Source organism: Pithys albifrons, chromosome 2, assembly GCF_047495875.1.
Source record: "Pithys albifrons albifrons isolate INPA30051 chromosome 2, PitAlb_v1, whole genome shotgun sequence".
NCBI lineage: Eukaryota > Metazoa > Chordata > Aves > Passeriformes > Thamnophilidae > Pithys > Pithys albifrons.
Genome location: NC_092459.1, coordinates 18,402,871 through 18,417,159, shown reverse-complemented (window position 1 = coordinate 18,417,159; position 14,289 = coordinate 18,402,871). Strand labels below are relative to the sequence as shown.

The following is a 14,289-nucleotide window of genomic DNA, read 5'->3' as shown; positions in this document are numbered from 1 at the left end:
TCCTGGCATCCTAGTGGGCACCAAGCTGAACATGAGCCAAGCAATGTGCCCTTGATGCAAATAAAGTTAATGGCTTCAACACAAATGAAGTTAATGGGCTGCACTAACCTACTGAGGGAAGTCAAGTGAAGAGTCATACAGATGATGAAGGGACTGGAGCATCTGTCCTTCGAGGAAAAGCTGATAGACCTGGAACTGTTCTGCTGGGAGAAAAGAAGGCTCAGGGGGATCTCATAAATGCCTATAAATACCTTGAGGGAGGGTGAAAGGAGAAGGCAGCCAGGCTCTTGTCACCGGAAACCACTGAAAGGACCAGAGACAATGGGCACAAAGTGGAACACAGGAGGTGTCATCTGAACATCAGGAAACACTTTGTTACTATGAGGGTAACCAAATACTGGCACAGTTGTCCAGAGAGGCTACAGAGTCTCCTTCCTTGGAGATACTCAAAAGTCATTTGATGGTTCTGGACAAAGTCCTGGATAACCACTGCTAGCTAGCCCTGCTTCAGCTGGGTCCCTTCCACCTTCAACCAACCCGTGAACATAGAATGAAGCTTTCAGAATACAAGGCAGACTCCTGGTTGTCATCCTGTCTACTGCCACCTCAGACCAGCGGGACAGCCTGGTTATCCTGTATGGCCTACACAGGAAATGCCTCAGAACTTCAGCCTGTCAAAGGCTTTCTGCTACAGAAGAAAGAGCAAGACTGCAAGTCAGGAAAGGGAGATTAAGCCTGAGTGCTGTAACATGACATTTCTAAGAGAACTGAACATTAGTTATTACTAATAATTACTTATAAATTACTAATAATTTATCCAAACCTATCTTTAAGTTCTTACAAGCCATTTTAAGTAATTTCTCTCCCCCCTCAATTCAGTGGCTAGGGGAGGTTCCTTCGACCTGTCTTAATACCTTTCCCCAGTCGTCACATTATTTGTCTCTTCAGTGATGGGCAGCTCACAGGTAATAAGGGGTCCCTTAAGAATTTGCATTCTGTCTGCAGGAGAGATGGTTCCACACAGTCCCTGATCAGAGACCTTCAGTCAGCATGATGGAGGAAGAGCTCAGAGCAGTATTAAATAAAATGCTGACTTTAAAACCTTTCTTTCAGGCTCTCAGAGGAAGCAGGTAGCACCCACATCTTTACAGAAGTTTCATGAAGGGCAGCAAAACTGTAACCATAGTAAGGGAGCAAATAATGGATGTCAGCCATCATCAACCACTGTCAAGGTTACCCAGGTCACATAGATGGGAAAGCAAGTCAGCAACTCTTACATGACTTAAATAAATGGGGTGCAAATTGTTAAAGAACTGATGGTTCCTTAACAAATCCAGTGGCTACAGCAGTGCTTGGGCTGGGAAAGCAAGGCTTGCAGCAACGTTCTGTATGAAGGCAAATATGAATGGATGTCCTTGCCTCCACACCTGATCATTACTATAGCCACAGACAACACCTGCATCGAAAGAAAGAAATCCACAAAATCCTGCATTGAAAAATCCACCCATCAGCAAATTAAATGGATAAGGTTGGCATATCACCAAAATTAAAGTATCTCTCGAGGAAATAAATACTCTCCTCTTCTTGTGAAGCCTATTAACAGCCCAACTATCCTATTAAAAAAAAAGTGCTAATATAACCAGTTACTGGAAAGCAGTGTCAGTTGTAAGCTTCTCCTTCCATTATCAATTACTACAGAGAACAGGTTTTAGAAAGATCTTAAAAAAATACAAATTGATTCATCTCTGTGCACTGGAGACTTCTAGGAATAACAGAAAAAACCATGATTTATTACACCATACAAAACTAGATTCAGAACAAGGAAGTGCAGAATATGGTACATGATTTATTTTTTCTGTACATTACATATTTTTAAATTTCACTGACAAACCCAAAACTTCCCTAATTTTACCCTTACCTGCCTAAGCCAAGCAATTTATTTTGTTCTACCTGACAGATGAAAATAGCTTCCTGGAGAATTTATCATCTGATTAACTTGGCAGAAGGTGCTTCAGCTCAGACTGACCTTCAGTGTTTCCCAGAGCTTGTCAGGTTAGAACCTTGGTTGGTAGCATAGTGTTCTGCCACTGTACCAGTCTAGAAACAAGCAAGTCCATTCTCCTTAAATTTCAATAATGTCTTCTTCCCAGAAGATGAATTAATGTGGTTGCATCTGTAGACATTCTAAAGAGTATAAATGAAGGCTGTAGCTACCATCAGAAAATCAGCTTTCCAGTAGCCCCAGATTGGTCTCGTGAGTTCTGTGGGACGTGCTGAGATAGGTCATATATGTTTAATAACGGCCTTAAGAAAAATAAATATTTTTGCATAATGTATATACAAAGATTGATTGATTTCCTTCATTCATATAGGTTGAACAGCAGATATAACCACAGTTATATTTTATGCACTTGCTCACAATGATTAATGTCACCCTGGTAATGATGTAATAAGAGTCCAAGAGAATATTGGCCTATTCTTTATAATAGTGCAAATTATATGGAGGTATTTTGAAAATTGTGGTTTAAAGAAAGGATTAACAAAAAAACCCCTCCTTTGGTCCCTGCAAAAGTAGTTTAATTCTTCCATGGAATTTTCAAAACTCCCCCACATAATTTTAACCAACTATTAAGGCATCAAAAGCATAGATTTAAAGTTGAGATTAAAGTGGTCTTTCTTGGACTTAAGAAAAAAGTCCACTGCGGAGTTCCTGACAAAGAAATCTTCTTAGTGTGTCTCCTTCTCCTCTTCTCTTCTGCACAAAAGCAATACACCAAATAAACCTGTCTGATAATCTCCCTCATACATTTTTTTTAAACTACAATAAAACATTACACTTAAATATATTGCACAAAAAGCATAACATATCCTGCCTGACTCTTCACAAAAATGGCCACAAACACAGGAGAACAGCTACTGAACATCTCAGAATTTGAAGAGATCAATGAAATGCTGAGGAGATACTGGCATGAGACAGGTGTTTGGATCACTGGCTGTGCAGGGGTGTCCTGTATCCTGCAAAATGGAGGAAAAAAAAGTAAGTTCTCTTTCCATACTCACAGTATTGCTTCACCCCCACTTTAGAGAGAAAAAAAAAGGACAAATTCTCTCCTCCTAGCAAAACCAGAACCTTAAATGGAGCTCTTGAAAAAGTATCATCTTCCTTATCCATTATTTTTTGTTAAATGTAATAAAAAGGGGGAAAGGCAACTGCTTTGTTGAACCTAAATTATCTGTTTAATCAAAAGCTGAAATGAATTACTACTCTGGGGAAAAATGAGCCCCTTGCTCTGAAAGTGAAAGGCAGCAGACACTTCCTCAAAAAAAAACCCTGAACGGCACATTTGAAATCCCAGTCTTGAAGTTTTTCTACTTTACTATTTTTCCCCCAACATCTTCTTTTCCTCTTTCACTCCTACTTTTTCTCCATCTGAAATCAGTGCCTTAAAACAGAGACTTAACATGGAGGCAAGTTAGGAATATAAAAGACAGGATGGAAAGGCTTTGTCATTACAAAGTCACTAAGCCTGCAGTGTTTTCTTTCATATTATAGAAACTTGACCTCAGTGGAACTGTCTGATTATTTAAGATTCTAACTCCGCCTCGAATTAAAAGTTCAGTTTTGCCCCTTAATAGAACCCACTAAAAATAGGAAATGCAGAGGTGTAATGAGAAGAAGGTCCCAGATAGTTCAATGGAGAAGTTAAATCACCTTGGTCAGTACTGTTGTAAGGCTCAGAAACTGTCCTCACCAGCTTTTAACGGGTTTCTCTGCCTTTTCCACCACTGTTGATGAATTCACCATGTGAGGCAAGAAAACAGATAAATGCATGGCAAGTAGATCAGAGACTGCTGCAGTCTCCATTGCTTTTGTTTCCATAGGAATGGAAGTTACATGCCATTCAGTCAGGAGAAGGAAAGAACATTTAAGTGAATTTTTTTCTGACTTCCACATTGCCACCCAAAGATTTGGCAGCACCAAAGTGCACTAGATGAAACACATTCTAAACATTACTCAGTGTCACATTCTAAATACTGTGCAGCTTCTCCAATGAAAATTGTTATTCTATTGATATATTATCTGTGTTTTCCCATTAAATCCACAGATGACTACATGAATATACCATGTGGTAGCTCCTCCTCATCCTTTCACTTTTTTAATAATTGCTTAGCCCTACCTGAGAAACAGGTTAGAATGAGTTGTTAGATTCTTGACACAGAGGGAAAAACAAATGAAAAAAGAGACCCAGGTAGAACTGCCTATTGCAGAGAGGCTGCAAATAAGAAAGAACAGATGACCAAGGCCAAACCCAGAAGTGTTAAACTTAACATCTTCGTCTTGAGATGACATCTACAAGCAAGAGCTACACCACACCAGAAAATACCCTCAGAAGTAGCTGCTAATGGACTATTGACATGGCAATAGAGAAGACAATGTCATGTCATTACTTTCCTAGTTTCCAGGAAAAAACACAATCAGAAATACAATTCTGGGAATGAAGGTAGGGTTTATTTATCCTCTTTTAGTAATTATTTGTAGTCCTGAATATTTCAGACAGAATTTGTAACATGCTATCTGCTTTCTCTGCACATCATTATAAAAACACTTTTGAAAGCCTGGCCCAGTGAGGAATTACAGGTCCAACAAAAACCTCAAAGAGGTCTGTTCTTGGTGTTCTTGGTTATTGAAGCAACATAAACAGAAATTTTACAGTGAAAAAACGTGATGAGCATGAGAAAGAAGAATCATAACTTCCCTATAATTATGTGTATGCTTTCTTCCAAGAGAAATATATTTTCATTGGAGTTCCATTTAATAAAGTTGTTTAAGTCATACTGCTTTTCAGTGTACCAAAGATAAAACAGATTTCTTTTAAATTAAGAAGATAATTCCCTCCAAGGAACATTTACTGGCAAATGTAGTAATTTTCCTCAAACTTAAGAAGCTCTGTGTAAGTATTTTCACCATTTCTTCATTTGGAAAGCAATAATTGTCTCCCCCAACTCTCCCAAGTCACATGCAGCCTGTTTTGGGAATCTCTCTTTCATAAAAGTGTATGACTACAGCATTCCAGAGGTACATGTTACTCTTTTCAGATTGAAGCACTGAATAAAATACATCAGGAAGCACAGAATATTTGTAACACTGAGTGCAGAGAAACCTATTTCTTTGCAAAATCTAGGTGATCTTGCTAACACCACGCATCTATGTTCATTAGAAATTGAATTATGGTCCCCTGTTTAAATGGCATTACAGGGAATATTGCAATAATGAAAGACAAAACTGATAAAAAAGTAAGATGGAAAGTCATCACTACCTTTATGTAATAGGGAAAACCCCCAAAGTATTCCTGCTGCTAAACTCATATGGGGAAACAAAAATCAAAATAAAGAGTATCAGACAATTAGAAATTAACACATTATTCACTTGAACATTAGAGAACAGTTAGCAATGAAACAGATGAGACACAGAAAATACCTGGAGTAACAAAGCAAGGTGGTAGTCCTTTGAGATCGTGAAGAAGGAAGCAGGAAGGAGAGCCATAAAGTAAAAGAAGCAGAGTTAAGGTTTATTTAAGCTAAGGTTCATGTGCCATTTAGAAAAATTCTTTTATTCTTGTGACAAATCACAAGCAGCTTTGTGAGAACCAAAACCAGCACAAGTCCCAAGAAGACTAAAACCAAGTGTGAGACATACCACTTATACAAAATCGTTACACTGCTTTCATACTGAAAGAAGAAAAGGTACTTCTGTGGCCATCTCTGGGATAAATTCTATGTTATGCTGTAACTTCTATAAAAATGCTGCATAGTATGTTTAAGAAAAAAAAGACATGTCACAACTGCAATGCTGTCTAGTGGAACAGAAGAAACAGTATGCACAAAAAGCAGTCTCAGAGGCATTAGTCAATAATTAGTTGGTCATTACTTTTGCACTACTGAAATTATGTATTTTTCTCAGTTTCACTATGGACATATCCCTTACCAGAAGTTACTTCTGGAAACAGCCATTCAATATGAAAATTTTCTTACAATTACTCCCTCCTCTAACACAGGAGACTACAGAGTCACTGTAATTCTGACAATGTAGAAGTCTCTTACATAGTGTATTTAACATTACTTTGGTCACAGGTTTTAGATAAATACAGGAATACAAATACCTCTTCCCAAAAAGCTCTTTAAGACTTGTCAAAAGGAATGCTATCATTATTGTAGCATACTGAAAGAGTGAAAAGTCAGCTCCCTACACCAACGGTTTGCTAATTCAGTTCAGCAGCCATCAGTTCCTTCTTCTGTAAGATCTTTGAAAATAACATAAAATGCAGGACTGCACTAAATTCCTGTGTGCAGCCCTCTCACGTTGCCAGCAATTACATTAGATTACCAATTTCATAAACTGAAATTCTGAATTTCTTCACATTACTAGGTAGGCCTGTGCCTTGGACTATTTCAGAACCTTGTGGCTTTGGTTCTTAGGAACTCCTAAGTCTCAGCATGTTTACCCAAAATAACTTGTTTTATTCAAACACTTGCCACTTTCCAGTGGTAGTGCTGCATTTACAGTTGGACTTAATGATCTGAAAGGTCTCTTTCAACCTTGATGATTCTACGATTTTCCTCTGTAAAGTAACCTCTTTTGAGGTTTGGGCTTGGTGGTGTTTCATTGAGGTTTTGTTTGTTTGGTTGGTTTTCTTCATATGGCAAATAGAAATAGTCAAAGCTTCAGTTGAGAACAAAAATCTGTCCATTATAGACATAATTGTATGCCAACCACTCACACACAAAATTTAACACTTTGTCTAATCAAGTATGATACTGAAGCTTGAATGAATTGTCAAAGCATGATAAAACTTCATGATTAAGAAATATTTTCACCCAGCACGGAATTTACGTAGAATTATTAACCTACCTCCTGTCCCTCTGCCCCCCACCCCTGCTTTGCTTGTCACCTCTCTTTAGAAAGCTTGGGAAAGGATATAGATACAAGTGCCTGAAAAAGAAGGCAGAACTATTCCCTGCCCCCATATAACATATTGACCATCACTACTTGACCCACATTGCCCTGTAAAGAGAGGGATGCTTTTTCAGACCAAAGATTAAGCTCTCAGTGTCCCTGCCAATAAAAGTGCCAACTGTGCATAAATCAATTGACTTAACAATTTATTTCAGCCTGATCAAACATTTATTTTAAGACAGGGACAAGGCTTAGATGCCAAGACCTAGAGAAGAAAAACTGCAATGCAGGCTCACAGGTTGGGAGGTAGCTCAGGATGTCTCCAGCCCAGCCTCCTGCTCAAAGTTGAGTAAGCTGTGAGATCAGATCAAGTTGCTCTGAGTTTTATTCAATCAGGTCCTGAACACATGCAAGGATGGAAACCGCACCACCTCTGCACTCAAATTGTTCCCTTGCTTGGCTGCCATCATGGCAGGCTCCTAGGTTCCTCCAAAACAGTCTTCTCCAGCCTCTCTCCACAGGGCAAATCCTCAAGCCTCCCTGATTATTTGACCCTCACCTGAACTTCATCCAGTTTTATCAGTATCTTTGTTTGTACCGGGGACCCCAGCTGGATGCAGTGTCCCAGATGCACTCTAATGAGTGCTGCATGGAAAGGAAAAATGGCTTTCCTCAACCTGCTGACTGTGCTCTTCTTAAACAGCTGATCCCTAACACTTAATAAGGAGTTTTAATGCAGAAGAATGCAACTAATCTATAACTGCACCATCCCTTTAAGCCTTGCCCAAATCTCCAGGACTGACATGGTGATCTAGTAGGTACTGCTCATCAATCCAAGCTACCTTTAGAACTTACTGTACTGTGTTTCACTAAAAATACAAAAGCCCAAAACAGGCCCTATTATTCTGGTAGTATATTGGAGTAGTCACAGTAACAAGACATCTGCCTGCACAGGTTCACTGCTTCTTACTGTCATACAGTTTCTGAAGTTAAATATTTAATGCCAAACATATTTTAGTAATTTGTAGTATTAACAGTTATACTTTCAATTATTCTGAGATCAGAATGAGATAAATTAACTGCAGAAAGCATTTACCCTTTACGCAGCCAAGCCAGACAATCCAAAGAAATCTGATACCACAAATGCCAACCTGCATGCATGCCGTGTGCTTACCTTTAAAACTTCCCCTTTCAAAGAGAACACTTTACCCTACAGATTGGGCTACAGGACGAATTACTCCACTGTAATCAAAGTTCTTAGTCATTCTTGACACTGATCCTTCAGCAAACGCCCAGGCTTTTCACAGCAGAAGCCAGTTCTGGCTACCTGCTTTCCTACTATTAATTGAGCAAAAAATTAGTACCTGGAAGGGCTCCTTGGTATCAAGAATACTCAACTTCAAGATAACATCATTAATTAACATGCTATTTCTATGAAAGCCAGCTTATCCTGTTAAATGATCTAGATTTTTCTAAGGAAAGTAAAAAAACCTCACTCTGCCATAGAACTCCTTTTAAATATCACAGAAAGATGAAACAACTAACTTCTGTTCATTAGAACATGAGCAATATTTTCCAAATTTTCTACATAATTCTTGCTCTTTGCTGTCTACTTAACACTACCCATATCTCATCTTTCAGCTGCAAAATTAAATCTCACTAACTAGAAGGCTATGGTATGATGCAACACAAAGTAAAAGCAGGACTGTGTAATCACACAAACATTAAACATGCAAACGCCCCACTGAAATTAAAATCATCCTGTAACTCAGCACATGCTCCATGGTAAACATTAAAATCAAAGTAAAATACATTCTCAATGAAGTTTCAAACATTCCTTCAAGCTTCATATGGGACAGCAGCAAGAGTAAAAATACAGAGCTGTACACCAATGTGGTAGGAATATTGTAGTAGTTAGTTCTCATTACAGATGTATTGATTGCCATGATGTCATGATTAGAAAATGCTAACTTCAGACTACTCCCTAAGAACTTTCCATAACTGAGGTTATCAGATACAAGAGATAAGAACACAAGATAAAGAACAACTTTAGAATTTAATACTGCTTTTATATGGAAGTTTTATATATTATTTTAAAGTTGGTATGAGTTACCCAACAAGATGATCTTAATATTTTTCCTTTCAGATAATGACCACTAGCTGTTTGAACACATCTCTTATTATCTGTTTCAAGGCTCTTACCTTCCAAAACAGAATACTACAGTGTCGGCAGAAATGCAAGGTGTCCCCATACTGTTCCTTTATTGGGTAATATTTCTGAAGTGCAAAGTACATCAGCTTCCAGTCAATGTGACCTTCCTTTGATGGAATCAAATGCCTACAAAACTAGACATAAAATTAATATCTTCCTTTAAAATTGTTGTAGTCAAATCAGGTAAAGGACAGGAGAAGGTGGAGAAAAGGTAGTTAAACTGAAGTTTTATAACTAGAATTCTTTGAAATCAGTATTACGACATCATACATTTCTGCAAAGCAGTGAGAGATCTGGCCACAAAAAAAAGATGGAAGGCAAATACTAAAAATAGGATGGTGCATATTTGCCAAGAAAAAGTAGGCCATACACAGCTGATCTAGCTCTACTGTCTCAAAATGATTCTAATTATAGCCAAGAACCATTTAACCAAAAGCAGTATTTAGAGGTATAAGTAATTAATTTTATACTTTTAAAAAAACCACTGAGGAATGAGATTTCAAAACATGATCATGCATTACAGATATTGGTTTTCCACTGAGGCATTAACTATGGATTTAAATAATGCTTTTTCTTAAACTTTAAAAGCTTATACACAATTTTTTTCACATTTGGTTGTGATCTTTTTAGAAGGATAGCAATAATCAGTGATTGATGTACTTCTTGGGGAGCTAATCTGCATGTAAAGGTTAGCTGATCCACAACAGCTATTTCTCCCCAGCTTAATACAGCCAAGGTTTATTAAGCATGTATTTATAAAAGGCTTCTGTTCCACTCAGTATGGATTAATACCAATACAGTGAGGGCTTTCTTTGTTCAGAAGAAAACTCCCAGACAGGGAAAACAGCACTGTATTTCTGATTTCAGCTACACTTCACTTGGTTTCACAGTAACTTTGCTGTTTAAAGGTCTCATTTTTTCCAAAAGTGCTCTTCAGATATTAAGTATGTTTTTGTGGTTGTTTCAGTGGTTCAAGAAATATATTGCAGAGGAGAGAAAAAACAATTAACATGATTCTGTAGCTTATTAAGGCAGTATTACTTGTAAACAGAAGAAGCTGAATTTGATACCGGAAAAGAAATAAAATCATTAGATTTCTATAATTAATAACTCAGCAAGAAATTGAATGTGAACATTCAGGAACACACTGGAAACACTGTGAATAAGACCTTAGAGTTCTCCACTACTGCACTGGTTGGGGATTGTGCAGTTTTTAAACAAACATCTTGCAATAGACATTTTTTAAATAATGCAAGGAAACAGCCCCATAGGAATCTTAAACTCACAGACATGCTGAATACAATGTTTAGTAGGAATCAAGCCCCAACGGAAGAGAACACTGTCACTATTATGGCACAATGTCACACTTTTATCTCAAAAACTGAGTTCACACATTATTAGTACAGAACAGCACATCAGAAGGGCTACATTTATACAGCTGTCATAGTTCATTACCTGCTTTTCAGCGAAATGGTACTGGCAGAGTTTTTTCCACAGCTGTCTGTCTTCACTAAGCATGTACAAAGTTGGGGTCACTTGACCCAGAGTAATAATGTCCCAGCCATCAGAGAACCTGTATAAGATGTTATTCAGCATGTGGACAGGGAGATCGCTGAGGGTAAGACCATTGTTGACTTGCTGGAAATAAGAGTTGCAGACTTTTAGCTACAAAACCTTGACAGTATATGGTAAAAGTAAGATTCTTTCTTTAGAGTTATCTCAGGTCTTCAAAATGATTGAGTAAAATCTGCGGTTAATTCTTGCCTACCATTATTCTCCAACTGCTGTTGTTGAAAACTTAAATGATTATAGGTACAGAAGGAACTACAGACTAGCTTTATAACTTACAGCTTTCCTACGGTTAAAATAAACATATACTAAATTCTTTATTTAAATTTTGAACAATTTTTAAATCACTTCTCACAAAATAATAGTATGCAGTCTTGAAAACAACAGTATATTCAATTCCATCTTTGAGATAAATGTGCTAAAGCTCTAACTATAATAAAGATATGAACCAATTATTTCTAAACTATAGGATCATTCAGTTTCTCATTTTTTCTTACAAAACAAAGCACATGTCAATTTGCCTTAAGACAACTAGAGTACAGAATAGATATAGAATACAGAACTGAAGATCAGAAGTACAGAATGGATGCATTATGGAAGTCAGAGGAAGAAGAGAGCAGGACAATTCTGAAGTCTGGAGATAGTTTCCCTCATATGTAAATGAGCAGTTCTGTAGGGGTGACAGAGCACTGAGAAAGTTTTCACTGAGACTTTACACCTTTGAGAACTTGAAATGGGTAACCTACAGCATAGCTCATACATGACTAACCCTGGAGCTCATAATGCCAGGTGGTGTAAAGCCCAGGAGGCTGAAGGCAGTGTCCCAGCTGGCCAGGGAGGGAGGGAATGTGGGCAGTGCTGGCCCCACCCAGCAGAGCTGCCCTGCCACAAGGCAGTGGTAGCAAAGCAGCTGTGCATCAGTGGGCTCTCACCTCTGGTTTATTTCACAACCATTCTTCTCACTTATAAACTAGACTTTCCATAGTGTCATCTGTTAAAAGCACCTCGGGGACTATCATTTTCTTGAGGAATATGTGAGCACTACAGATGCAAAATCTCACATGGGTTATTGCAGCCAAAGTAAAACAGCTGAGGGAAGTGTCCCACTGGAAAGCAACAAGCACAGCAGTAACTGCAGTGTCTCTGAATGGTCTTTGCTGAGGTTGCCTGGCGTATGAAAACTGCTGAGACCGGGCTCCCCATTTCTCCTTTCTATTTCAAAAGTTTTATTCAGATGCCCTGTCTGTGTGTGCAGGGTAACTTCAAATTTTCATAGCTGACAGCCAATAGGTGTAAATGATTATATGACTTTACTGTAAGCAATATCTTACAGCATTTCTTCCTTCAGGAGTAACCGAGTCAGATTAAAAAAACTGCCTGCTTATCATCAGAAGTTTCCACTATAAAACCCTGCAACAGCATACCACATGCTTTGAACATGGTGAGAATCCAGATGCTGAAATCATTATACCTTTTTCTCTCTCTCTTTTTTTTTTTCAAAAAGTAACTGTGCTTCTGTAAAATTGCTACTTGAATATTTTCTTGCTTGATACACCCCTAAAAGGCCTTTTAGATTTTCATTTTTTCAGTGGTGGAAAATATACTTTGGAATTAAAAACTGGGGTTTTTTTCATCTCCATCTGACAATCTAGAGACAAACATTTTGAAACTCATTTGAGTGAGAAAAAACATTATATCTGTACCCACAAACCAGCAGTACAGACATTGCAGCAGCCCTCCTTAGAAAAGAGCATTAAAACATTAGAAAATTAATTTGTTTCATTAATTTTACATTACTCCTTTAAAAATAAATTTAACAAGTAAAACTCTGTCAAACAGATTTGAAAGTTAGTTCACTTGTAAAACACAAACCAATGTTCAACATAATTCCCCTCCCCCAAATATTATTTAACATGATTTAATAACATACCTTGTTCATCTGAAGGTTTTTTAGTTGCTGTTGCCACAGAAGGATAGTTTCTAAACGGCAAATCCAAATATTGATGTTCCCTACCAACACAGATTTTCCTACTCCCCTAATCAGTATACAGAGAGTAGAACTCAGATCCTGTAGAAGATCTTTGATTAGTCGTGGATTATACTGGTCTTCCATGACTGGAAAACAAAACAAACCAAGTACAATTTTGGCTGTAGTTAACCAAGCTAATAGTTAGCTCAAACTAATCAACACTTTTTTTGGATTAACTAATTACAATTCAACAGTGTGTACAAATAGATGCCCTAATTCCTACTATGACATTCATTAATGCTGTTTCCAGACATGCCAGATCAGTAATTAACAATTTCACAGGCAAATTTGATGCAACATTTCACATTATGCCTTTAATAAACTTCATCCTAAACAATTAGTTATAAATCCAATTTCTTCTGTTCGAAGTGGATAGTATTACATCTCCATTTAGTGGGGTTACCAGAATAAAAAGACAAATCAGAATTATCTAATAGTTTTTTTTTAAAAAACAAGCAAAACAGATATGTATTTTAAGTTCTAGCACATCACACAAACTTAAAACCAAACACTTTATTAATCTAAAAGCTTTCACATTTCATGAAGAGTATAATTAATCATAACCAATAGTTTCTGAACAGAATTGTCACTTGATTTCACCAACCTGTTTCAATAGACATTATTCAATAACCACAAGAAAACAACTTAGTGCAATTGTGGCATGGGAAGTAACCTTGAACTAATTAAGTATGCTACTGCTATGTCTTGTAATGTAAAAGCAGTAATAAAACTAACAAAACAACAAAAAAAATCCACTGATAGCTTAGTCACAGAAATTAAAGCCAATCAAGCAGATTACAAAATGTTAGGTCTTACCTTTCCGCACAATTTTGTCCAAAATGTTAAAGTAGTTCTTCTGTGCTGCACCACTCAGTGAAGTTAACTGAGATTTTGCAATTAACTGCAAAAGCTAGGACAAAAAATTAAAATTTAGAAGAATGACAGAAGTTAAAGGATGGTTTTAAATACCTCCTTTCAGTTTATACACTCACTTACAACAGCCTAGAGCACTGAAATGGCATTTCATGAAAATTTACCTACAGAGTTCAGAAAACAAAGTAGAAGAAACATGGAAAGCTTTAGGCATTCCCACTGGCATACCATGAACAACTCCTGGAGGATGTGAATTTTCAAAATACTATATAAATATTAGTGTTTATCTCTGGCACAGCACATGACATACGGACTCTCTGAGCTGAGTGAAACAATGAAGGGAGTCTCTTGGAGGCTCACAAATACAAATGTGAACTTCAGTGTGGCCGGGTCCTGAAGCCCAGGACAGATTTGGTGGCCAGGAATATCACTGTGAACTGATACCCACTACCCAATTTGTGAGTGAAAGTATCACACTGGTCAAACCGAAGAGTGATGGGTTTAATGCACTACTTTCTACTCATGGAGAGGAAATACCATATCTTACCTAAACTAGGGAGAAAAAAATTTCTGTGTTACTCCTACATTCAGGTCCCTGGTAGAATAAACCAGAGTGATGCAATAATGAGCAGTGCACAAACCAAATTAGTA

The 14,289-nt window shown here is 37.5% G+C and overlaps 1 protein-coding gene across 3 annotated transcripts in view; it reads right to left on the bottom strand.

The window, feature by feature from the left end:
* The window catches only part of FBXO25 (F-box protein 25), a 30,049-nt gene continuing 15,760 nt past the window's right edge, over positions 1 to 14,289 (bottom strand). Inside the window, exons 6-11 of one of the 3 annotated variants that reach the window (XM_071548422.1) lie at positions 13,582 to 13,675; positions 12,667 to 12,851; positions 10,623 to 10,805; positions 9,158 to 9,301; positions 5,480 to 5,506; positions 1 to 3,015 (exon numbers count right to left, since the gene is read on the bottom strand). In XM_071548422.1, the coding sequence (XP_071404523.1) occupies positions 2,926 to 3,015; positions 5,480 to 5,506; positions 9,158 to 9,301; positions 10,623 to 10,805; positions 12,667 to 12,851; positions 13,582 to 13,675 (723 nt within the window). In that variant the 3' untranslated portion in view covers positions 1 to 2,925. Of the gene's footprint in view, positions 3,016 to 5,479; positions 5,507 to 8,129; positions 8,294 to 9,157; positions 9,302 to 10,622; positions 10,806 to 12,666; positions 12,852 to 13,581; positions 13,676 to 14,289 lie in introns of all 3 variants that reach the window. The other 2 variants (XR_011697107.1, XM_071548423.1) reach the window with 2 other exon arrangements.